This window comes from Aspergillus neoniger (genome assembly GCF_003184625.1).
Source record: "Aspergillus neoniger CBS 115656 unplaced genomic scaffold BO87scaffold_15, whole genome shotgun sequence".
NCBI classification, from domain to species: domain Eukaryota; kingdom Fungi; phylum Ascomycota; class Eurotiomycetes; order Eurotiales; family Aspergillaceae; genus Aspergillus; species Aspergillus neoniger.
Window position 1 is genome coordinate 341,990 of NW_020291143.1, and position 19,405 is coordinate 361,394.

Here is a 19,405-nt window from a genome sequence, read left to right on the forward strand (position 1 = left end):
ATCTTTCTTTCCTTTCCCATTCACTCTTTTTTGTGTTTTTCACCCCTTCCATTCTTTCTTTCAACTACATTCGCTCGCTTCAGTCGATCGTTTCACTCTTTCACGATCTATTTCTCAATCTAGCTGTATCTTCGCTTACCTCAGGGCCGCCCATTGACGCAGACCTTCGCCATTACCAAACACCGGCCCCCCTCCGAATCTGTACCGATCTACTTTTGATATCTCAATCTCACGTACAGCCTCCCCCATTACGGTTGCGAAGAGCAAGGATCATATTTCCCTTCCAAGCTGCCTAGGTCAGCTGTTTATATTATTCCCACGACATTTGATTGCCCTCTCATCCCGACGCTTCTGCGACGCGCTCATCTTCTCTCTTGCGCTTTGCTTCATCGGAACCCTCGACTCTCGACGTGTTTCCAGCCAAAGCGCTTCCATTCGTTTGACATTATCCGCATTCTCTGGCGCTTGAAGCTGCTTCAGAGATCCGGAAACTCCCCTCCCCAATCCTCATTGACTGTCGGCCGGATCGTCACACCACCCATACTCCTTTTCCTTCCACGGGATCTCCTTTCTACGAACTTGGTCGTATCGCATTTCCTACCATTCAACTTCACTCAATCCCTGCAAACATGTCTTCGACAGACACTCCTGACCCTTCGACTACGTCGAACTCTTCCTCCAACACCGCTTCTACCATGACTTCGTCTTCGTCGACTACTTCGAGCCCGTCCCCGGCCATGTCCAACTCCACCACGGCCGCCTCCGCTTCAGCACGTCGACCTCAGCGGAAGAGCACGCTGACCCAGCAACAGAAGAACAACAAGCGCCAACGGGCGACTCAGGATCAACTGGTCACCCTCGAATTGGAATTCAACAAGAACCCGACTCCCACGGCAGCCACGCGCGAAAGAATCGCCCAAGAAATCAACATGACTGAGCGGTCCGTCCAGATCTGGTTCCAAAACAGGTTTGTGATCCTTACTATCATTTCCTTACCTGCTGCTAACCGAATCTGTAGACGCGCAAAAATAAAGATGCTTGCTAAGAAGAGCATCGAAACGGGTGAAGGCTGTGATTCTATTCCCGAGTCGATGCGCCAGTACCTGGCCATGCAATTCGACCCAACTAAGCCCGGTGCAAGGGACCCCTTTGGGCGCACGGGTGGATACGGAACCGGTGGTGTTTATCCCCATGAGTCGGCTCCTTCTGGCAAAGTTGGTACGTTTAAATCTGCTATTGCTATTTTGCGATGAATACTGACGATCACAGTTATTCATCACTTCACCTGCCGTTCCTTGACTATCGGTAGCTGGCGACGTATCGGACAGAACGCGATGGATCTGGTGGTATTCTATTCCCCTGAGAAGGCCTGCATGACGTACTACATCAACAACGATTCTGCTGGATACAAGATCGAGTACCCGTTTGCCTACATCAAGAACATTACACTGGAGTCGGGCGACCAGACTCCTCAGGCAAACGGTGCTCCCCCGCGACCTGGCGGTCTTGTCGTTGAGCTGAACCGCCCCCCACTGTTCTACATGGACTCCTCCAACTCTGGTGGATTCTACCAGTGTGGTGACTTCACCGAGGATCAGCAGGCAAGCCAAATCCTGGTCCACCATCTCGGGGGACATCCCAAGGTTCTCAGCGTGCAACTTGCCAAGCTAGTGTCCCTGGAATCCTTCCAGAACCGCCTTGCGTACAACAACTTTGCCATGAACCCGCCCATGTCCCCTCCGTTTATCCAGCGTCCTGCATCGCAGCCGAATCAATTCGCTCCGGCCTTCTTGAGCGTGTTCCCCGAGAGCCATGCTCACCTGAACATTCCCGCAATGCGCGGACACAAGCGCCAGAGGAGTCGCTCAGTTCCGGTAGCTGTCGACTTCTCTGCCATGCAGGCTCCTCTTGCCCACTATAACATGCCCCAGACTCCGGCTCAGTTCAACCATGCGGATACGGGTATCTTTGCTCCCGTTCCCCAGTCGACTCATCCTTTGGCTGTCAACCTTCGGATAGATACCTCTGCCTCCTATGGGTTCGACCCGCGGACACACCCCATGTCTGCTACCACGACAGCTTCCCCATCAGACTTTGCCAGCCCTGGGCTTTTCAGCACTGGAGCCGGCGGTGACTCAACTCCTGTTGCTACCAACATGGGGACCCCCTTCAACCTTCCCTTCGTCTCGCCCGCTGTTGACTCAACCGTGGCGTCCCAAGCATCTTATTCTAACGTCAGTCATGCCGATCCTATGATTGCGAACCATTCTCCTCCATTGTCGAACATCTCGCACGCTCCTCAAGATATGTACGGTCTGGGTAACGAACATCAGCCCAACTACACGGATGATGGCATGTCCATGAATGGGATTTATCCCAAGCATAACATGAACTTCGCTGTTCCGGCTTCTATGGGTCTTGAGACCAACACATACGATCTACCCATGCAGCCCATGTCCGGCCATACATCCCCCGGGGTCCATGGCGATTTCCAGAGCCTGAGCCTGGAGAACGTTGATCCCAACGGCATGGCCCCTGGCTCCTGAAGCCAGAACATGCTATGACCCGTATTGACGTTGGCTGTCTTCGGCCATCGGCCTAGCCATATCTCTATCTACCCTTGGGTAGCACCGCACATTGGCGCGGATCTTCAAATCTCCGCATCTTCAATGTTTCGAATTTTCCTGGCCACTGGTCTCGAGTACCTCCACTCGGACTGATGAGATACCCAGACATCCGCGTGATGTATGGCCAATCGACGATGACGGGAGGATGTATCCTTTCTTGATTATGTTCTCAGCGTCTTCTGTATTAATAACCTTCTCCGGGGCTGGTCCTGAGCGTTCATTCGCATTTCTCATTTCCCAGCAGGCTAGCTGGGCTTTTCATTTTCTTCTCTGCCCTGACAATTTTTCTTTTCATTTTGTTTATACCTGGTCAGGGTTTAACGTGGTTATGCCAGAAAGTCAGACAGATGGCGACATTCGGTTATTTTCTTGGATTCTTCTGGGTTGGCGGGTTAGGAATCGTTTGCTCATTTCCCTTTGTGATGGTTATTTATCGTCCCGAGATTGGCGTCTGCATATTTTGCTTGAAGCAATCCTGTCATGTAGCACATTGATAATGGTGCCACTATCGAGGCGGAGCTGAGACAACCTCCGTCCGGATTGTGCGCACGGCTGATATGGAGACATTTCTCAGGTCCGACCTGAACCATGAAACACCACCAACTGCCCCACGCGCTGCTCGTAGCGAATACATTCATAAAACAGTAGTGTCAATCTATCAACTCGCACATAGTAACAGTAGTATACAGGGGTATCGTATTTAAATCAACCAGATAAACCAACCAAAAACCATCTACTGACCCTCCCACCCCTTCGGCACCGGCGCCTTCAACCCCCTCGACTCCCTCAAATACTTCTCAACCCAAACTTCCATCTTCTCCAACAAATTCATCTCCCTGCCCCCCTCAGTCACACCATCCCGACACCAAACACTCCACGACCCCATCTCCACCGCCATCAACACATCCGTCCCCAACCGATCCCCCACCACCGCAATCTCATCCGCGCTACTCACCACCCCCCTCTCCCGGAACCACTCCAGCACCTCCTTCCCACAAAACGGCTTCTTCTCGCTCCCCTCGGGAAGCCGAAACACGGGGATCTGCAGCTCCCCCAGTTCCTTCTCCAGCTCGCGCACCTCTGCATCATACCGCGGGTGACTCCCCGCGCGGTTCGAGACAATCAAGATTGAGTTATCGGCTGTGAAAGGTGACGTTGGGGACGTGCGTAGCGCGTGCAGCTTCGATATGATCTCGGATGGAAAAGAGGTGGTTTTCGGGTGGCAGAGTGTGTTGTCTTTGTCCAGGACGAGGGCCCGGATGGCCGGGGGTTTTTGGGCGTTGGGGTGGACTGCTGGGCCGAGGTTTTCGGGTAGGTGGGTGATTGTTGGGATGGTTAGGTGGGGAAGGAAGTTGGAGGGGGTTTTTAGGAGGGTTGAGACCGCGAGGTTGAAGGCGCGGAGGTTGCTGTTGGGGGGTTGCATGGCGGATTTGGGAGGAGGAATTGGGAGGTGGTGGTGGTTGTAGTTTGTAGGTTGTAGATGGTGTTGTTTAGTGGGGTATGGTTTTAGTAATGTGGTGGTTTGTTGTAGATCTTAATGCATAGTAGATCTAGATCTATTATCTGAGGGGGATAAGTGAGAAGAGAATTGGTGCTTAATGTGTATCAGATTAATTGCTGGAATGGAAGCAATGGATGGATGATAGGAAGGATAAGATGGGAAGAAAGAAGACTAGTCTTGGCCGAGAAGTCTCCCGCACCGCAGAGCCGCAAAACTCTCCGCCGGCGGATCGCACGCGCCAGACACAAGACAACCTTCCCTTCCCTTGCCATTCTGTCTTCGTTTGACTGATTTAACACGCCTTTGAATAATAGTCAAGCTTCTTTTTCAGCTTGCTTTATATTATCTTCTCCGACTTTCATCTCTTTTCCCCGCACGGCTTCGCTAGAATTTCTCACATTCCGCAATGGGCAAGTTGACCAGCACGATCGGTATCCCGATCAAGCTTCTTAATGAGGCGCAGGTTGGTTCTATCCTTCCTTTTTGAGTTGTTAACTTGTATCTGTGTATTGCGATTAAGCTAACGCTGGGATGGTTTGTATAGGGCCACGTCGTCACACTTGAGATCACGTCCGGGGTTGTCTACCGTGGAAAACTCCTAGAGGGTGCGTTCACACCCCTCCTCGTCCTCCTCCTTTACACCTATCCATCCTTTCCAATACAACAATCCCAAATACACCCATCACTAACTTCCTCTGCTACAGCTGAGGACAACATGAACGTCCAACTGAAGGATATCACGGTCACTGCGCGCGACGGCCGCGTGTCACATCTCGACCAGGTGTACATTCGGGGAAGCCATGTGAAGTTTTTCATTGTGCCGGATATGCTTAGGTTCGCTGCCCCCATCTCTCCCTCTTACATGTTTATTGGGTATTGGGGTATGGGCAATGCTAACTACTATCGTATAGGAACGCTCCCATGTTCCGCTCACGAGGCCAGCGCGGTCGCGGTGTCGGTCTTGCTCGTGGTAAGGCCACGGTGCAGAGGGCGAGGGGACAGAGACGGGGTTAAAAAAATACGATATGGATATTAGTGGATGGATGGATGGATGGTGCGGCGTTACTATTTTGTTCTATTCAAGTTGCTTTCTGTGTGTCCCCTTTTTCGTATCTATAAACTTGTCTTGTCTCGTATTGGCTTGGCTGTCTGGGTCGTCGGGTCTGATATCATATTAAATACATTGAGTTGATTGGGTTATTGCGCTTTTTGGGGGGCATTGATGGAGGGTGTGTGATTGTGGCAGTGCTACTGGGTTTTCGTAGGGTGTTCCTTGGGAGGATTAGGGTGTAGTGATGAGATAGATACAGCTAACTAGCTAGCTGATGTGATAGGTTAATATCAATACCAACGACACGAGCAAATTCGAATACATCATTACAACATTGTGAATAACCCAAAGCATAAATTGTATTGCAAGAGGGCATGAAACATGGTAAGGAATATCAACACGAGGTCAATCACTCCTAACCAAACCACCTCCGAGCTCACTCCGCCGCCCTCCCCGCATCCCGTCCAACTTTCTCTCTCCTCCTCAACTCTTATTTATCCCTTCACGATAAATACACAGCAACCCTACCTACACCACATACCCCACCTCAAACAAACCCTCCCAAACCAACGTCCGAAAATGCCACCCACGACATCCACATCAACATCAACCACCAAACCAACCCCCATCCCCAACCCCCGCCGCCTCCTCATCCTCACTCCAACCACGCACTCCCAATCCATCATCCCTCCTCTCCTGCACTCCCTAACAGGCACCCCCGTCACCACTCCTCCAACAGCGCCAGCATCAGCTTCACCAACACCGACCCCGACCCTCTCCTCCGCCTCCACCCTCGCCGCCTCATCCACCACCTCCCTCGCATCCAGCACCACCATCACCACCACATTCGCCGGCTACACCACGCACCCGCCCCTCCACCTCTCAAACAAGTACTACACAGCCGACGTCCCAATCTGGGTAGACGAGATCCCTCTCCAGACCTCCGACCCAACCCCCTCAGCATCCGGAAGCACCATCTCCCCCACGCAATGGAAAGCCGAGTTCTCCAGCCCCGAAGCGCAAGTTGTGCGGGACGCTATCGGCGCCGTGATGATCTGTTTCCGGAACCCCGTGCAGATGGACCCCGTACCCGGCCAGCAGGAATCACAGCAGGAAGATGATGTGGAAGATCGGGCTGATGTGCGCGGGCTGAAGGAGTTCGTGAGGGCTGTGGGGGAAGTGAGGGCGTTGATTGAGGAGGAGAGGGGTGGGGTGGGGGAGGTGCCCGGGTTGGTTGTTTTGGTGGGGGAGAAGACGAAGACAGCGGCTTCTGGGAAGGTAGGTGGTGAGGGTGAGGATGAGGATGGGCTGGTGTTGGAGATTGATGAGGTGTTTTCGGAGGGGTGGTGGGAAGATCAGGTTTGTGAGATGGGGTTGATGGGAATGGAGGTTGTGAGGTGGGGTGGGAAGGAGGGAGAAGAGGAGGAGGTGGGGAGGAATCGGTATGGTGGTATGTTTATCTATTCTCTTTTTGCTTTGCGTCTGGAGGGTATGTGATGGGTGGTGATGGGTGATGCTGACTTATGGGTGTAGAATTACAGGGCATGCGCCGGATTAAAGAGGTTTTGGAGACGCATGATTGGGCTGCGACGGAGGATGCAGAGACAGGGTTACTGAATGATGGGATTGATGATGATCTTGAGAGCGAGCTTCTAGGTTTGGATGATGCAGACAATGGGTTCGATTTGGAGGTGGATGAGCTGCAGCGCGAGATGGTTGGGTTGCGGATGGCGATTGAGCGGGGAGGAGGGGATGGGTTTGATGATGATGACGATGAAGGGGATGAGGAGTTGCGCGTCGATGCGGTCGAGGCGCTGTTGCTTCGCATGAGAGCCATCAAGGGTAGTGATGATTCCGTGTGTCTATAAGTGATGTTGGATGTTTGCTAACATGGTCATTAGATATCAGCGACGAGTTGCCCGAAGCGGAGAGGAAACGGTTTGCAGCAAAGGCCGTGCGTGATATCATGAGAGAGATGTAGTTGCCAAGTATATAGTGTACATTATATTGTGTATTATCATGCCGAGCTTATATCCATCTATACCATAGTACCACTATACCATACACATATACCCACTTGTAACCCTTCACACCTCTTATCTCCACCCCCAATTTATCCAGTCAACACACCTATTTCTTGCTCATCGCCTTGCGTCTCTGCTTAATCATATGCGTATACAAAATATACGACCCTACCCAAATTAGCACATACCCTTATATAAAAGCACCCCCACTCTCCCCAAGAAAGAAGAAAGATAAACTCACCAGGAACATAAATCCCCAACACCGCAATCAAAAACCACCGATACAACGGACTCACCAACTCCCCAGCCGGCCCCAACGCCTTATACACCATAAGACACTCACTGGAGATACCCAGAGGATAAAGCACATAGAAAGTGTTATACCTGTCCCCCCAAACCACAACATTAGCATCAACACCCCCAAACAAATCATTGGAATAGAATCTCACCTCAACCAAGCCCACCACCCCGGCACCCCAACCCCGGACAACTGCAACGCAAAGAACCCATAGCGAATACACTCCGTCACACCCCACGCGCCCAAACACCCCAAGAAGGCATAATCACCCAGCCCAACACCCTCCTGACTTTTCTCCCCCACAATGACACCCTGGAACGGATACATGATTCCCCAAACGAGCAGAATGCGACTAGCGACCTGCATAGCGGTGGTGAGGACCGGTGCGCGCACGAGACGGAGTAGACTGTGGATGATCTCCAGTAGGGCGAGGGATTGGGTTGTTAGGAGGAGGGGGTAGACGTTCGTGAATATTTGGGGGATGGTATTCGGAGAGAAGAAGAGCTGCGAGAGGCCTCGGATTGTGCATGTTGCCCAGAGGGTGAGGGAGAGGGCGTTGTAGAGGAGGAGGTAGGGGCGAGATAGTCCCATCTTTTCTTTGTTGGGTCCCTTGGGGAGTGGTGTTTGTACGTATGTACTGTGGTTGTGGTGGTGGAATGGGTGTGGTGAAGGAAAGAGGGAAATTAAGTAGCGTAGCTAGATAAGTAGAAGGGTAGGTAGGGACTAGTGGATCGTTGGGACGCGTCGATCAGTGGTGAGGATTGGTTATGTAATCTCCCCCGGATTTTGGGCCGAGGATGATTTATGACTGATTTTTGGGCTGTGTGGAATGTGGTGTGGTGGGTTCAATGGTCAATGCTTTTACGATTTTCTAAGGGTCTGCATCTCATACTTTTAATCATGATTCATCCTATAAACACGCTAATCAAGGTCACAAATGCAAACACGCAGCTTCATGAAGCGAGAACTAGCCTCCAGCATGAGTCGGCAACGCAGTTGCCCTCGTCGTCCGCTGCCAATCAGGTCGTGACCGTACAATATCATGACATTCGTGATCCTCATCATCGCTATTGTAAATACTGTGCGAGAAAGGTATACCACTGAGAAGGTAAAAGGGTTGCTAAATCGGACAGATGCTTCAGGCTAGAGCGGCCCTCCGGGTTCCCACGCCCAGAGAGCCTCGTAAAACAAAGGAATGAAAAGCTTCGTGATGACAAGGCGAAAGTACGAAAGCAAGGCGCTCGCTGATGCCGGGCTGGTGTCATAATCATAATGCCGTCATCTCAAAGCTCGTTACACGTCGTTTAGTTTGCGCGAATCACAAGTCGGGAGACAAATTTGTTGGATAAACAGTCGAAGTCATTGCGGTTGAACTTGGAACCATTGCGGCCCCGAAGATAGCTCTCTACAGGAATATTAGCAATGCACAGACGCACCAGAATTCAGTTTCGCGCTTACCAAATTGCGTAACATGTTGGCGGACCTCGGTCATCGTGTTGCAGACATCGGGGTTCGAGTGCAGCAGGTGGTGGTGCTTGGTCGTCTCCCAGTCCGTAAACGCAGGCAGCTTCTGTGAAATCGCCTGGAACAGACCGACGATGACTCCCACCGGTGTGGTCTCCATATCATTGCAGAACTTATCAACAGCGGCAGCATCCTGCGACACGTCAGCATCACGGCTTGCACACACGTTCATTCCACATACCGGAGTACGATAATGGCAGTCAAACTGCATCTCCTCCCACACGGCCAGAAGTATCGAAGCCAGGATGAAAATTGTCGGCCAGTTCTTGAGCTTCTCTCCACTGTAGACACTTGAGTAGAGGCTAGACAGCTCTTCCAGCACGTCCTTCTGCAACTCTCGCCACATGTTCGCCATGGCACACTTGACCTGGAAGTTGACCATCACAGGCGCTATCGTCTTGCCACTGAACTTGGACGACTTGTCGTTGATCTTGCCCTTGAACTGCTCCTCCTCGCCAATACCCTCCACCATGGTAACATGCAGCGTCAGGTTGTAGGCAATGATAAGCTTCAACGCCTTGCGGATCACCGGCAACTTCGTGCGGTAGTAATACCGGAAGGCCGTCTTCAGCATCTGCGTCAGGAAAGGTGTGCCTTCGAAGTAGTCATCCACAAACTTCTCAAACGTTCCGTTGCCGTCAATGTGGCGATCCAGATAATCCGAGAGCATAGCATGCGAGATGCCTTCCATTCCAGCGGAGAGCCTGGCCGTTTCCACCTCGTATGGCGTCGGTTCCCGGTGCATAGACTCCACCCAGTCGACCTTGAAGCACTGATCGTCGTGTACGTAGACCTCGCGGGCGTTGATGGGAAGAACTTGACCGTAGCCATGAGTGATGAAGAGAGTCGTCTCCAATTCCGAGAATCCCTTGATGTTTCCGACCGTGAAATCATAGTTGACGTGACGATCGTAGTCCGCCTTCCAGTCCTTCATGAAATAGCCGATCTCCTTGATGTCAATCCGCGTGCAGGGAACCTGCCACAATCGCGCATGCGAGGGTTGGCAGCCCGCACAGGGCTCTCCTTTGTCGCACTATTTACTCAATCAGCATGTCGCATCGCTAAGGTGGGGTCTATCTTACAGTCTTCTTCAGGAACTTGCAACGCAGACACGCGCGCAGTTTGCGGATCTCGCTGGCTTGTTTCCGTTGGTCCGGCTTGAGCGGGCCCTTACGCTTGCCAACACGCTTCTCGGTCTCTGGCTTTCCATTTTGCGACTGCTTACGAACCTTGGTCTCGGCTGTCTTAGCAGCGATCGGGCTCTTACGAGACGGCTTCCGGCTAGGAGGGGAAGCCGATGAAGTTGATCCTGCGGACCGAGTAGGCGGGGTCGACGCCTTCTTGGAGGGCACCGGAATGGGCCGCACAATGGCCACGGGGCTAACCGCCGTAGGCGATTGCGAACCATGCGAGGTGTGGTCGTAAGAGACCCGACGAGTCATGCTGTGGTTGAAAGCAGTGTCAAAGTTGGTGTCAGAGCTGGGCGAATTGATTGGATTCGTGATTTCCACGAAGCTCCCGTATGACGTGGAATAAGATGACTCGGACAGAGACCGGTCGTGGAGCGTCTGAGTGGGATTGATAAAGATGCCCTGGTCCGGGTAGGAGAATTCATGAGAGCGGCGGGGCTCAATGGTGCTCCAGCCGTTGTCGCTACTGGACAGAGATCGGACCTCCAGGTAAGTGTCGGTGGGAGAGCTGCTCTCCAGGACATTCTGTGGTGCGCTGTAAGCGGACAGATCCGGTAAGCCATCGGCAGGAGGGAACGCCATGAGGTCGGCCTGGAGGTCATGGTAAGGGAATGGAACCATGTCGACCGGCGCGGAGAGGGGCAGATAAGAGCCATCGAGCAGGCTCGTGCTCATGTGGCCGTGGGCTCCAGACATAAGATCCACGGGAGAAGAGTGGATAGACATGCCATAGCTAGCGGCGGTGGTGAACTGCTGGGGAGCGGAGGAGGCCTCCTCATGGGAGTACTGAAGGTGGGGTTGCAAGTGCTGGAAGTGCCAGTCGACCATCAGATTAGGATCCTGAGCTACCGATTGATCGTAAGCGTGACCGCTGGTTTGCAAGGGCGAGATGTCTCGCGCTCCATCCGATCGCTGAGAGGCCTGGTGGTCCACCGCCACGGGCCATGAGTGAGCTTGGAGGTAATTCCTCGAGTCGTAGTCCAGGCCAATGAAGCCGTCGCTTGATAAATCGACATTCGACATGATGCTGACAACAGGAAACTATTTACCAACGGTGAAGAGGGAGAAAAGGAAAGGATTGCATGAACTTTGCTGGACACTTTGAGAGAGGGAAATAAGAGAGGAGAAAAAAAGAAATGAATAAGATGGGAGAGTAGAAAAAAAAAAAAAATAAGAATAAAACTCAAGCGATAGACAGACAGCAAGACAGACAGATAGACAAATAGACAGACGGCAAGACAGACAGATAGACAAATAGACAGACAGACAGACAGACAGATAGATAGACACACGCTGGGTGGTACAAAAAACAAATAAGAGGGTGATGAATATGGGTGGGTGTAGGAGGGGATTGGGGGATGGGGGATGGGGATAGGAGGAAGACGTGGGAATACTGATTGATGGAATGGGTGATTGATGAAGCCTGAGGACCAGAAAAGGGCTTCGGATGAGCAGAAAGCCCAGAATCCGGGGGTGCAAAGCGAGAAGAAGAGGACGAGGACGGGCGATAGGATGAGGCCATGGCGGGCAAAAGCCAGGCTAGCGGTGGGGAGCAAAGCAGCGGTGAGGCGGGAGTTGCGTCGGCCGGAGATACGCTAGGGGATCCTGGGAAGGAGTTATCACCATCCGAAGTGGGGATTCGTGAACGAAGTCAAAAAGACTGACTGACTGACTCTCTTCCCTCTCTGTCCCGGGAAAATTGGAAAAGAGAGGCTGGGTTGCATCCCCTCCGCCCGGGTGGGCTTAATGCCACGACCCTTTCCTACTTGATTGGAGTGGCGTTACTCCATCCACAGCTGATGAACTACTATCAGTACTCACTACTATCTACAATCTACTACTGTGTCCTAGGTTAGCACGTACAGTAGTCTGCTTTTCTTCCCCGGGCGCCAAAATGGAGAACGAGATGATATCCACAAAAGTAAAAAAAAAAAAAAAGTAACTAAAAAAAAAGACATGAAGAAAAAAAAAATTGGAGAAGAAAAAAAAGAAACAACAAAAAAGAAGGCAGACAGAATAGTGCCACTGCAAAGAAACAAAACAGAGAAAAAGAGCCAACATGGTCTTCACACCAGTCCTATCTAAGTTCAATCCGTAGGACCCTACATCTCACAATATGCTAGAGACCGGTTAACCCAAAATGGCCCTAGGATCGAACCACTACGTACTGCTAACTGTTCAATTGACAAGTCTCATGATTATCAGCCCTTTCTCGATCTTGGGCAATTGGAAGCCTACCAACCGAGTAAAAGAGAGCAAAAGGGAAAAAAAAAAAAAAAATAAAAGACTAGACTAGGCCAAGTGGATTAGTTACTGTTAGTAGCTGCTGACCATGGGATGCGCGCGACGGCAGTACTAGCCCCATACGCCCATGCATCGGATTAGCCTACTCTCGTTGGCGTCCCACGTCCGAGCCACGTACCGGCTATGTACCAGTGACTCTCCCAACTGCCTTCCAGCGTAGCACTGCCCTACGTCAGTAGTACCTCTCGCTCAGAATGAATACCTCCCCCCTTCCAAAAAGGAAAAAGTCATCAGGCAGATGATTTGTTGTCAGCCAACTAGTGATATAGTAGCGTAGTAGTAGTAGCAGAGTAGCACCTTGAGCTGTAGTGCTACTTAGGCCCTTGGAATGGAATCATCAACAAAAAGCCTGCTTGCTTTTGGGCTACCGCGGTACCGGACGGAATTTTCCGTTGTCGAGACACGGGATCACATTCGGGAAAGGGAGATCAGTGGAAACCGTCAAAGATCGGTTGAGACTGGATTCGATGGAGCATTATTGACTAAGGCGCCACGATTATTGGCAAATGTCTCCGATCGAAGGTCGGCCGTGGCAATATTTCTTTTTCCTGCTTCGTCGCTTTGCCCCGAGGGCCGTTAGTGTTAAACTAAACCCATCTCTCTTTGAGTTACTATTGAGCGACTGCTCGGAAAAGGACCCTCGCTGACTCAACGCCTCCGTACCACCGAACTCAAGACATAAACTGTATTGTGCGTGAGTCTTCGCCAGTGACAGGCAAACTTCAGGTTCAACGAGGGTGGACAGGAGGTCTATTGTCGATGTACGTCCGGGCTTACCTACATACATCTAGCAGCCTCTGGCCCGGCTGCCATTTGTCCCCTTCCTCCCCCCCGTCCCTCGACCGGGATGGCCTGCGAGTTCACGGTAGGTGATAATCATCTCGGCCCAATAACGCCCATCCTTCCAATCAGTGGGCAATCACTGGCGCACACATGTTGATTTCGTGCCAACAAGGTGGCTGACAGTGCAGTAGCTCCAAGGTTCATGAGCATGCCACAGGCCTTGCCCCTCGAGGCCAACTAGGTACGACTACTGTACGATTCCCCTCCTAGGAATCCCCCAAGAGCACATCATCCCTCCTTATCTGCATCTCTCTCCTGACGATGATGAAATGATGAGATGATGAAGAGAGTCGATAAGGGTCGAGGCAACTTCACGACTCCCCTTCGTCCTACCCTTCTGGGTAAGTCATCATCATGAAGATAGGCATATGCAATCCCGCGGCGCGTTGGCATGTACATGCTGCGGATGTCTCTTCCTCCGTGGTTACAGGGTCCTTTTCCTGCTAACCTCTCTTACTTGGTCTTCCCACTTTTTTCCTTGTGACTTCCGTGACCCCACCCGTTTAGATAATTTTAGCAAGGGTCGACAAAGACATTTCCCATAACCGCCAACTCGGCTCGTAAAATGGGGAGGAGAAACGTGACAGATCCAAAATTGGTTCTCAACAAACATGCAAGCGCAGGGCTATGTCAGCACCATTGGGGTGGTCACCTCTTCCACGGGGCCGTGCAAAGAAAGGTAAAAAAGAAACCAAAACGGTCTTGGCCGCGGAAGCTCCCTCGAAGGGGAAAAAGGAAACAGACACACCTCCCTAAAGCAGGCAACGAGCCAGCCAGGCGTAAGGAAACGTTCTGCATATGAAATCCAAGCCCGTGGACTCCACTCCGATGGGGCTCGACAACTCGATTCGCCGGCTATGAAACATATCAGCACCACGGACTTCTGACTCGCAGCTCGCCACGCCAGCGGCCGCAAGCCATACATACTATGTCCAGCGCGTCGCTTTAATGCCTCCAGAGCCAACAATGTCCAGACGGTTACGCCGGTTGACGACGTTGGCGCTTAAGTCGCAGCAGCCATGAAAATCTTATTATTAGCACGGTCATGATGTTTGTGAGGTCACAGAGGAGACACACACGGGAAGCGGATCTGCAGTAGTGTCGATGGTCAGTGCCCGAAATCTTTAGTCAAAGACAACGTAGTCCAGGTAGTAGACTTTTTGTAGACTACTAAAATCCAGCGTCAATAACTTTAAATCCTGCCTGGTTTGATGCGCGCGCTCAATCCCGTCGCTTGAGTCGGCTAGGACAGGGTTGGAAGGGTCGGGAAACCACTGGAGCTTCTTTCCGAAAGATTCAACGTCTAGACAAAGAGACAGGATAGGGGGAAAGAGGTTGGAGGGAGAGGAGAAGCTCTCCTGAGACCCTTTGACCCCTCATGGTCGAGTCATGGAGACTGAAGGAGCTGCATCTTAGTCTACTAGGATTAAGACTTCCGGCCGCCGACCGGAATGCCCGCTAGCCCGAGTGGGAGAGTGAAGGCGGCGATCCATTCCTCATCGGCGATGGGCTGGCTGCCTGCGAAAAAAGGAACAAAGGGGGTCACGGGATCCATCCGTCACGAAGAAAAAGGAAAAACAGAGAAGCAGATGGTGGTGCCTCGGGAACGTGCTGGTAAATACCAATTACCAACATACCACATAGTATGGGGTTGACACCACCATGTAAGATTCTGACAGATGTTGGGGGGAACTGAGGATAAAGAAACGATGCCCCATCAGCCAACTATACAGTCTTCCCATAGCAGCCTTATCTTTGCGGAACCGAGGTTCTACTATCTATCTTGCGCACTTGGTTTGTTCGCCCAACTCAACTGGGGCCTTCTGGCCTGAGGAGTCGACGAGGGGCCCACCTGACTTGCAACTGCGGCGGGGAGAAAGAACAATGGATTCTGCGGGCGGCCATGGCAGCTGTCATCTCCATTCATGAAGAGGAGAACAATCGGACCCAGGCTCATCTCGATCATTCTCGATCGCGCCAATAAACAGTAGTCCCGAATCCATATATTCGAACTCCAGGAAATTCCATGCCGATCGTTATCGCTGCCGCAGGGAAGCCGCGTCGCAAAGTTCGTTTCTCATCCAACCAAACATCCAGACCAACAGACGCTCAGGGTAGAGACACCAAATCTGCTAGTTCGTCAATAGGTCGCCGTCAGCCCTCGGCGCCTACATCCAAAAAGCACACCTCGCTAGATCAGCGCAGCAACAGCAGCGGCGGCGGCATGTATGAACCCCAAGCACATCCCGGAGTTCCGGCTTTGTTTCAAGAGCTGCCTTCGCTCCTAGATGCCCTGTGCACCGAGTCCTCTGAGGTCCAAAGTGAGACCGTCAACAAATGTTTGCCCTTCTTGAAAGGCATTCACAACAGCCAGGCAGGCCCTTTCAACCGATTTGGAGTGCCAGCTCTGAATCAGAATGACCACCTTATCTACTTATACGATTCTTTGGAGGACTATCCAGAGGGCTTCGCTGGCATGGATGCAAGCCGGCCTTGGATGGTCTACTGGGTGCTGGCTGGATTAAGCCTCCTGGGGGAAGATGTCACCAAATACCGTGAACGGTAAGCAATTACTGAGCTGTGCGCTTGGCAACTGCAGATTGATCATGGCTGCTGTGATTCTGGCTCTCAATTGCTGTCTTTCTGTCTACGACCATTGTCTAAGTCCTTTCTTTAGTGTCGTTTCCACGTTTACGCCAATGCAAAATCCTACAGGGGGCATGGGCGGCGGCCACGGGCAACTGTCCCACTGCGCCTCTAGCTATGCCACAGTGCTCGCTTTAGCCATGGTCGGAGGCGAAGAGGCATTCAACCTGATCGATCGGGAGGCGATGTGAGTAGTTGCGGTACCTGACTTGAGCATCAATGCATGCTGACCTAGACCAGGTGGAGATGGCTAGGAAGTTTGAAGCAGCCTGACGGCGGCTTTAGGGTCTGCGCGGGCGGGGAAGAAGACGTGCGGTATTTTCTCCCGTTGCTTGCTTCGCATACCCCTTTTGCTTTTTGCTAAATTTTGGTCAGAGGCGCCTATTGCGCCATGGTGGTCCATTCGCTACTGAATTTGCCACTGGAACTACCCCCTGATGCCGAAGCTCGGCAGCACGGTCTTGAGACGTTTACCAGTGGCCTCTCGGAGTATCTGTCGAGGTGTAAGAGCTTCCACATCCCTAAGCTTCCGGGCTAGACTGATCTGGCTGCAGGCCAAACATACGAAGGCGGCATTTCCGGAAGCCCCGGTTCTGAAGCACATGGCGCCTATACTTTCTGTGCTTTGGCATGTCTGTGCCTCATGGGCCCACCAGAAGTGGTGGTGTCGAGGTAAGAGGCTGCATTTTCATATTCTCCCCGCTTCCGCTGATAACGTCAGGTGCATGGATGTTCCTTTACTCCTGAGCTGGCTTTCTGCTCGACAGTACGCCCCCGAAGGGGGGTTTTCGGGGAGAACCAATAAACTGGTGGATGGCTGCTACAGCCATTGGGTCGGCACCTGCTGGCCATTAGTTCAGTCTGCCCTCAATGGGGTCCAGTCAGCTACAGGTCCGGAGCGGGTCCCTGCCAATCTCTACAGCCGTGAAGGGTTAACCAGATATATCCTTGGTTGTTGCCAGTCCAAGTACGGGGGGCTCCGTGATAAGCCTGGAAAGTACGCAACTCCCTTCCTCTTCCGATCCCTTCCACAGTGTGGCCAGGCTAACGATAACTACTAGGCATCCGGATTCGTACCACACCTGCTACGCGCTGACGGGCTTGAGCTCGGCCCAGTATCATCATTACCATACCACTTCCAGCATCAGCTCTGATGAAGGCTTTGGTTCGGCGTATTCCTGGAAATGCACTCCCATCCCTGCTTCGGATGACACATCCTCCGACCAGAATGTATTCGATGAGAAGGACCGGTTGAAGGCCTTCCACCCGATCTTCGTGGTACCCCATGCGGCCGCAGAGAACCTGCGGGTATGGTGCGAGCAACGTCCAATCAAGCCCGAGTGGTGATGGGACGGGTGCCGATATCGAGCAGGGGAACTATATCAATGAAAAGTATATTTTGTACAGTACGACACATGTAAGAATCAATTGTCCATAAGCTTGTGACACGCATGTAAGATAGTTTGGCTGGCCTCCGCACTGAGGGGAAGTAGGTTCCAGTCAGGAATCAAAGCATCCAGGAAATGGTAGTCATACAGATGAGATAGCCAGAAGCAGCTACCATGGATGATCAATCTACTGATTCCGTCTGCCTTGCGACGAGATCCGGGGTCAAACTGTTTGGTGCGACATCAGCTGCTCAGAGTTCGGCCACTTGGTGTCTTCTCCAGTAGACTTTCTGAAACTAGAAACGCCCGCTGAAACGGTCCTGGCAATGCTCAGACTAGGAACAGTTTTGACTGAACGTTCTCCCACAATTGACCCCATCCCTGGCGCCTCCAAGAATGAACACCACGATAAGTAAGAAAAGAACAAGGCGGCTAAGAAATAGAGGGGAAAGAAACCATGACCCGCCCTCGCTTCCACAAACATCCAAGCGATACATGTCACCATCGCGACGCGAGGGCCACCAGGAAAAAGGACGGACTTACACACCATGCACAGACACACTGAGCAAATATGCTGCAACCCGTCAATCAGCCAAATGAGGGAAGAAAAGGCAGTGGCCCAACGGGTGTCAAATTGGAGCCAAAGGCCAAATTCCCCGGGGTGGTGCTGAATAAGAGGGAGGAAAAGCCTCTCAGGTTACTCTGCAAGGTTAACTAACCCTCCTCCATTCTCCTCATCCTTTGCTCACTTCGTGTCGAAGTGGCATGGATTCCCCGCCGCACGAAGCGAAATTGCCAACTCATCATTGCATCCGCGATGCCTGCTTGTCAACAACATCCGAACGCCTCGACCAATCTGAGCTTGATCCACTCCAGCCAGTCTAGAGCCTATCCGGATTTTTCACGCGGCAGCCGATACATTCCAGGATGATTTGTGAATTGAGGTCTGATAGCAAGAGGCCGGCCTCTAGGAACCTTTGTTTTTTTGGGGGGGGTATTTTCTACATTTGGGTCTTTGGCCCTCTGGAAGGATTCAAGTTCATTTAACATGAGGATTACTCAGGAGGCACCCGAGGAAGCGGTCTGCTAAAACTAAGGGAAGCGGATTCGGATGGCTTACCGAGTCGTCGAGGGTCATGATCGTCTCAGCATTGACCCGACCAGAGGGGAGAAAAAGTAAGTTACGGTCGAGTCCAACGGGGATTTCTTCCATCATTGGTGGTATTCTGCTTCCCCTCCAGTAGGGACGATCGGCCCATGGTACAAAGAAGTCCGCCAGCAACCAATTCTCTCTGGTGGTTCCATGCCAGGATTCATCTGCGCGACATCAACCCCTTGTTATGTATCATCAATGTGCATTAGCGGGATTCCACGACGCCTCCTTCCTTGAGTCTTTCTCCCGTGCTTCCATTACGTTCGTTGCGACTTGCTTGACAGGGCGACAGTCGTTGTTCTCTCTACACACTGCGGGGTTTATGGATCCATCTCAGACCGAAGGATCGGGAGGGGAGGGGGACGCGCAAGGAAAATGAAGGAAAATAAAATTCACAAAAAGACCGCGCTGACTACGGACTGGCGCCTTCTAAGCATGCCCAGAACAACCGGCCCACGTTCTGCAGCAAGAATGGTAGACCGAATCGACCGATTTGCCCGGAAAGCTCTTATCCTGAACAACATGTCAATATGTTAGCCGCCTGGATCGGCGGCGAATTACACGGTGGCCGATGGGCCAGGACGTCCTGGATCTTTTTTGCGCGGGACCACTGGTGAAAAGCCATGCCAGCGCATCAGGGTTTGGACCGCGCTTGCCATGTTCCTTTCTCCAAGCAGAAAGGCGACAAGACGGACAAAGCTAGTGAGGTTTAGAACCGTTTTTGGGAGGAGGGTATTCGTCTATTGCCTTTCTCCTCGGCCAATCTGTGGAGAAGGTTGAATGAGCCGGTGGAGAGCCGTTCTTTTGATTGAAATGATGATTTTATTTTTAATTTTTCTTTTTTTGCTTTTTGGTA

General features: G+C 52.0%; 11 protein-coding genes across 11 annotated transcripts; 5 read left to right on the forward strand and 6 right to left on the reverse strand.

The window, feature by feature from the left end:
• Positions 1–463: 463 nt before the first annotated feature.
• Positions 464–2,659, forward strand: BO87DRAFT_49302 (homeobox domain-containing protein). The gene is made up of 3 exons (XM_025629330.1): positions 464–967; positions 1,019–1,218; positions 1,270–2,659. The coding sequence occupies exons 1-3, from the start codon at positions 630–632 to the stop codon at positions 2,544–2,546; spliced, it is 1,815 nt and encodes a 604-aa protein (XP_025479993.1). The 5' UTR covers positions 464–629; the 3' UTR covers positions 2,547–2,659.
• On the forward strand, positions 2,660–3,366 carry BO87DRAFT_49299 (uncharacterized protein). The gene has a single exon (XM_025629329.1). The coding sequence runs from the start codon at positions 2,773–2,775 to the stop codon at positions 3,148–3,150; it is 378 nt and encodes a 125-aa protein (XP_025479994.1). The 5' UTR covers positions 2,660–2,772; the 3' UTR covers positions 3,151–3,366.
• BO87DRAFT_435705 (phosphatidylglycerophosphatase) lies at positions 3,361–4,265 on the reverse strand (the record flags this gene model as incomplete). Its single annotated transcript, XM_025627780.1, has 1 exon — positions 3,361–4,265. The coding sequence occupies exon 1, from the start codon at positions 4,048–4,050 to the stop codon at positions 3,361–3,363; it is 690 nt and encodes a 229-aa protein (XP_025479995.1). The 5' UTR covers positions 4,051–4,265.
• A 93-nt stretch (positions 4,266–4,358) lies between these two features.
• On the forward strand, positions 4,359–5,324 carry BO87DRAFT_376400 (putative small nuclear ribonucleoprotein SmD3). Its single transcript, XM_025623288.1, has 4 exons — positions 4,359–4,591; positions 4,673–4,733; positions 4,833–4,962; positions 5,040–5,324. Exons 1-4 carry the CDS (start codon positions 4,535–4,537, stop codon positions 5,140–5,142), a joined length of 351 nt encoding a protein of 116 aa, XP_025479996.1. The 5' UTR covers positions 4,359–4,534; the 3' UTR covers positions 5,143–5,324.
• A 253-nt stretch (positions 5,325–5,577) lies between these two features.
• On the forward strand, positions 5,578–7,404 carry BO87DRAFT_49342 (adaptin-binding domain-containing protein). Its single transcript, XM_025629331.1, has 4 exons — positions 5,578–6,340; positions 6,470–6,629; positions 6,713–7,021; positions 7,081–7,404. Exons 1-4 carry the CDS (start codon positions 5,759–5,761, stop codon positions 7,158–7,160), a joined length of 1,131 nt encoding a protein of 376 aa, XP_025479997.1. The 5' UTR covers positions 5,578–5,758; the 3' UTR covers positions 7,161–7,404.
• Positions 7,160–8,258, reverse strand: BO87DRAFT_376401 (protein tyrosine phosphatase-like domain-containing protein). Its single transcript, XM_025623289.1, has 3 exons — positions 7,653–8,258; positions 7,445–7,587; positions 7,160–7,371 (listed from the first exon to the last, which is right to left on the reverse strand). Exons 1-3 carry the CDS (start codon positions 8,090–8,092, stop codon positions 7,310–7,312), a joined length of 645 nt encoding a protein of 214 aa, XP_025479998.1. The 5' UTR covers positions 8,093–8,258; the 3' UTR covers positions 7,160–7,309.
• Positions 8,259–8,805: 547 nt separating this feature from the next.
• BO87DRAFT_308096 (Zn(II)2Cys6 transcription factor domain-containing protein) lies at positions 8,806–11,238 on the reverse strand (the record flags this gene model as incomplete). Its single annotated transcript, XM_025619418.1, has 4 exons — positions 8,806–8,906; positions 8,960–9,158; positions 9,207–10,058; positions 10,108–11,238. 4 exons carry the CDS (start codon positions 11,236–11,238, stop codon positions 8,806–8,808), a joined length of 2,283 nt encoding a protein of 760 aa, XP_025479999.1.
• A 76-nt stretch (positions 11,239–11,314) lies between these two features.
• Positions 11,315–11,894, reverse strand: BO87DRAFT_49382 (uncharacterized protein). The gene has a single exon (XM_025629333.1). It carries the CDS (start codon positions 11,735–11,737, stop codon positions 11,399–11,401), a length of 339 nt encoding a protein of 112 aa, XP_025480000.1. The 5' UTR covers positions 11,738–11,894; the 3' UTR covers positions 11,315–11,398.
• Positions 11,891–12,351, reverse strand: BO87DRAFT_49350 (uncharacterized protein). The gene has a single exon (XM_025629332.1). It carries the CDS (start codon positions 12,274–12,276, stop codon positions 12,043–12,045), a length of 234 nt encoding a protein of 77 aa, XP_025480001.1. The 5' UTR covers positions 12,277–12,351; the 3' UTR covers positions 11,891–12,042.
• A 2,643-nt stretch (positions 12,352–14,994) lies between these two features.
• Positions 14,995–17,638, forward strand: BO87DRAFT_376404 (CAAX farnesyltransferase subunit beta RAM1). The gene is made up of 7 exons (XM_025623290.1): positions 14,995–15,924; positions 16,040–16,195; positions 16,249–16,323; positions 16,384–16,511; positions 16,563–16,680; positions 16,730–17,005; positions 17,070–17,638. The coding sequence occupies exons 1-7, from the start codon at positions 15,389–15,391 to the stop codon at positions 17,353–17,355; spliced, it is 1,575 nt and encodes a 524-aa protein (XP_025480002.1). The 5' UTR covers positions 14,995–15,388; the 3' UTR covers positions 17,356–17,638.
• BO87DRAFT_49391 (uncharacterized protein) lies at positions 17,453–18,065 on the reverse strand. Its single transcript, XM_025629334.1, has one exon. It carries the CDS (start codon positions 17,944–17,946, stop codon positions 17,620–17,622), a length of 327 nt encoding a protein of 108 aa, XP_025480003.1. The 5' UTR covers positions 17,947–18,065; the 3' UTR covers positions 17,453–17,619.
• Positions 18,066–19,405: the final 1,340 nt, after the last annotated feature.

Excerpts from the sequence above, each read along its gene's own strand:
- BO87DRAFT_49302 (XM_025629330.1), top strand. The coding sequence starts at position 630 with ATGTCTTCGACAGACACTCCTGACCCTTCGACTACGTCGAACTCTTCC. Across the intron at positions 968-1,018 it reads CAGATCTGGTTCCAAAACAG|ACGCGCAAAAATAAAGATGC; the intron begins GTTTGTGATCCT and ends CCGAATCTGTAG. Across the intron at positions 1,219-1,269 it reads GGCTCCTTCTGGCAAAGTTG|TTATTCATCACTTCACCTGC; the intron begins GTACGTTTAAAT and ends TGACGATCACAG.
- BO87DRAFT_49299 (XM_025629329.1), top strand. The coding sequence starts at position 2,773 with ATGTATCCTTTCTTGATTATGTTCTCAGCGTCTTCTGTATTAATAACC.
- BO87DRAFT_376400 (XM_025623288.1), top strand. The coding sequence starts at position 4,535 with ATGGGCAAGTTGACCAGCACGATCGGTATCCCGATCAAGCTTCTTAAT. Across the intron at positions 4,734-4,832 it reads CCGTGGAAAACTCCTAGAGG|CTGAGGACAACATGAACGTC; the intron begins GTGCGTTCACAC and ends CCTCTGCTACAG. Across the intron at positions 4,963-5,039 it reads ATTGTGCCGGATATGCTTAG|GAACGCTCCCATGTTCCGCT; the intron begins GTTCGCTGCCCC and ends ACTATCGTATAG.
- BO87DRAFT_49342 (XM_025629331.1), top strand. The coding sequence starts at position 5,759 with ATGCCACCCACGACATCCACATCAACATCAACCACCAAACCAACCCCC. Across the intron at positions 6,341-6,469 it reads TGCGCGGGCTGAAGGAGTTC|GGTGAGGATGAGGATGGGCT; the intron begins GTGAGGGCTGTG and ends GTAGGTGGTGAG. Across the intron at positions 6,630-6,712 it reads GGGGAGGAATCGGTATGGTG|AATTACAGGGCATGCGCCGG; the intron begins GTATGTTTATCT and ends TTATGGGTGTAG.
- BO87DRAFT_376401 (XM_025623289.1), bottom strand. The coding sequence starts at position 8,092 with ATGGGACTATCTCGCCCCTACCTCCTCCTCTACAACGCCCTCTCCCTC. Across the intron at positions 7,588-7,652 it reads GGGTGGTGGGCTTGGTTGAG|GTATAACACTTTCTATGTGC; the intron begins GTGAGATTCTAT and ends TTGGGGGGACAG. Across the intron at positions 7,372-7,444 it reads GTTGGGGATTTATGTTCCTG|GGTCGTATATTTTGTATACG; the intron begins GTGAGTTTATCT and ends TAATTTGGGTAG.
- BO87DRAFT_49382 (XM_025629333.1), bottom strand. The coding sequence starts at position 11,737 with ATGGCCTCATCCTATCGCCCGTCCTCGTCCTCTTCTTCTCGCTTTGCA.
- BO87DRAFT_49350 (XM_025629332.1), bottom strand. The coding sequence starts at position 12,276 with ATGTTGGCTCTTTTTCTCTGTTTTGTTTCTTTGCAGTGGCACTATTCT.
- BO87DRAFT_376404 (XM_025623290.1), top strand. The coding sequence starts at position 15,389 with ATGCCGATCGTTATCGCTGCCGCAGGGAAGCCGCGTCGCAAAGTTCGT. Across the intron at positions 15,925-16,039 it reads GTCACCAAATACCGTGAACG|TGTCGTTTCCACGTTTACGC; the intron begins GTAAGCAATTAC and ends TCCTTTCTTTAG. Across the intron at positions 17,006-17,069 it reads CTCCGTGATAAGCCTGGAAA|GCATCCGGATTCGTACCACA; the intron begins GTACGCAACTCC and ends GATAACTACTAG.
- BO87DRAFT_49391 (XM_025629334.1), bottom strand. The coding sequence starts at position 17,946 with ATGGTGTGTAAGTCCGTCCTTTTTCCTGGTGGCCCTCGCGTCGCGATG.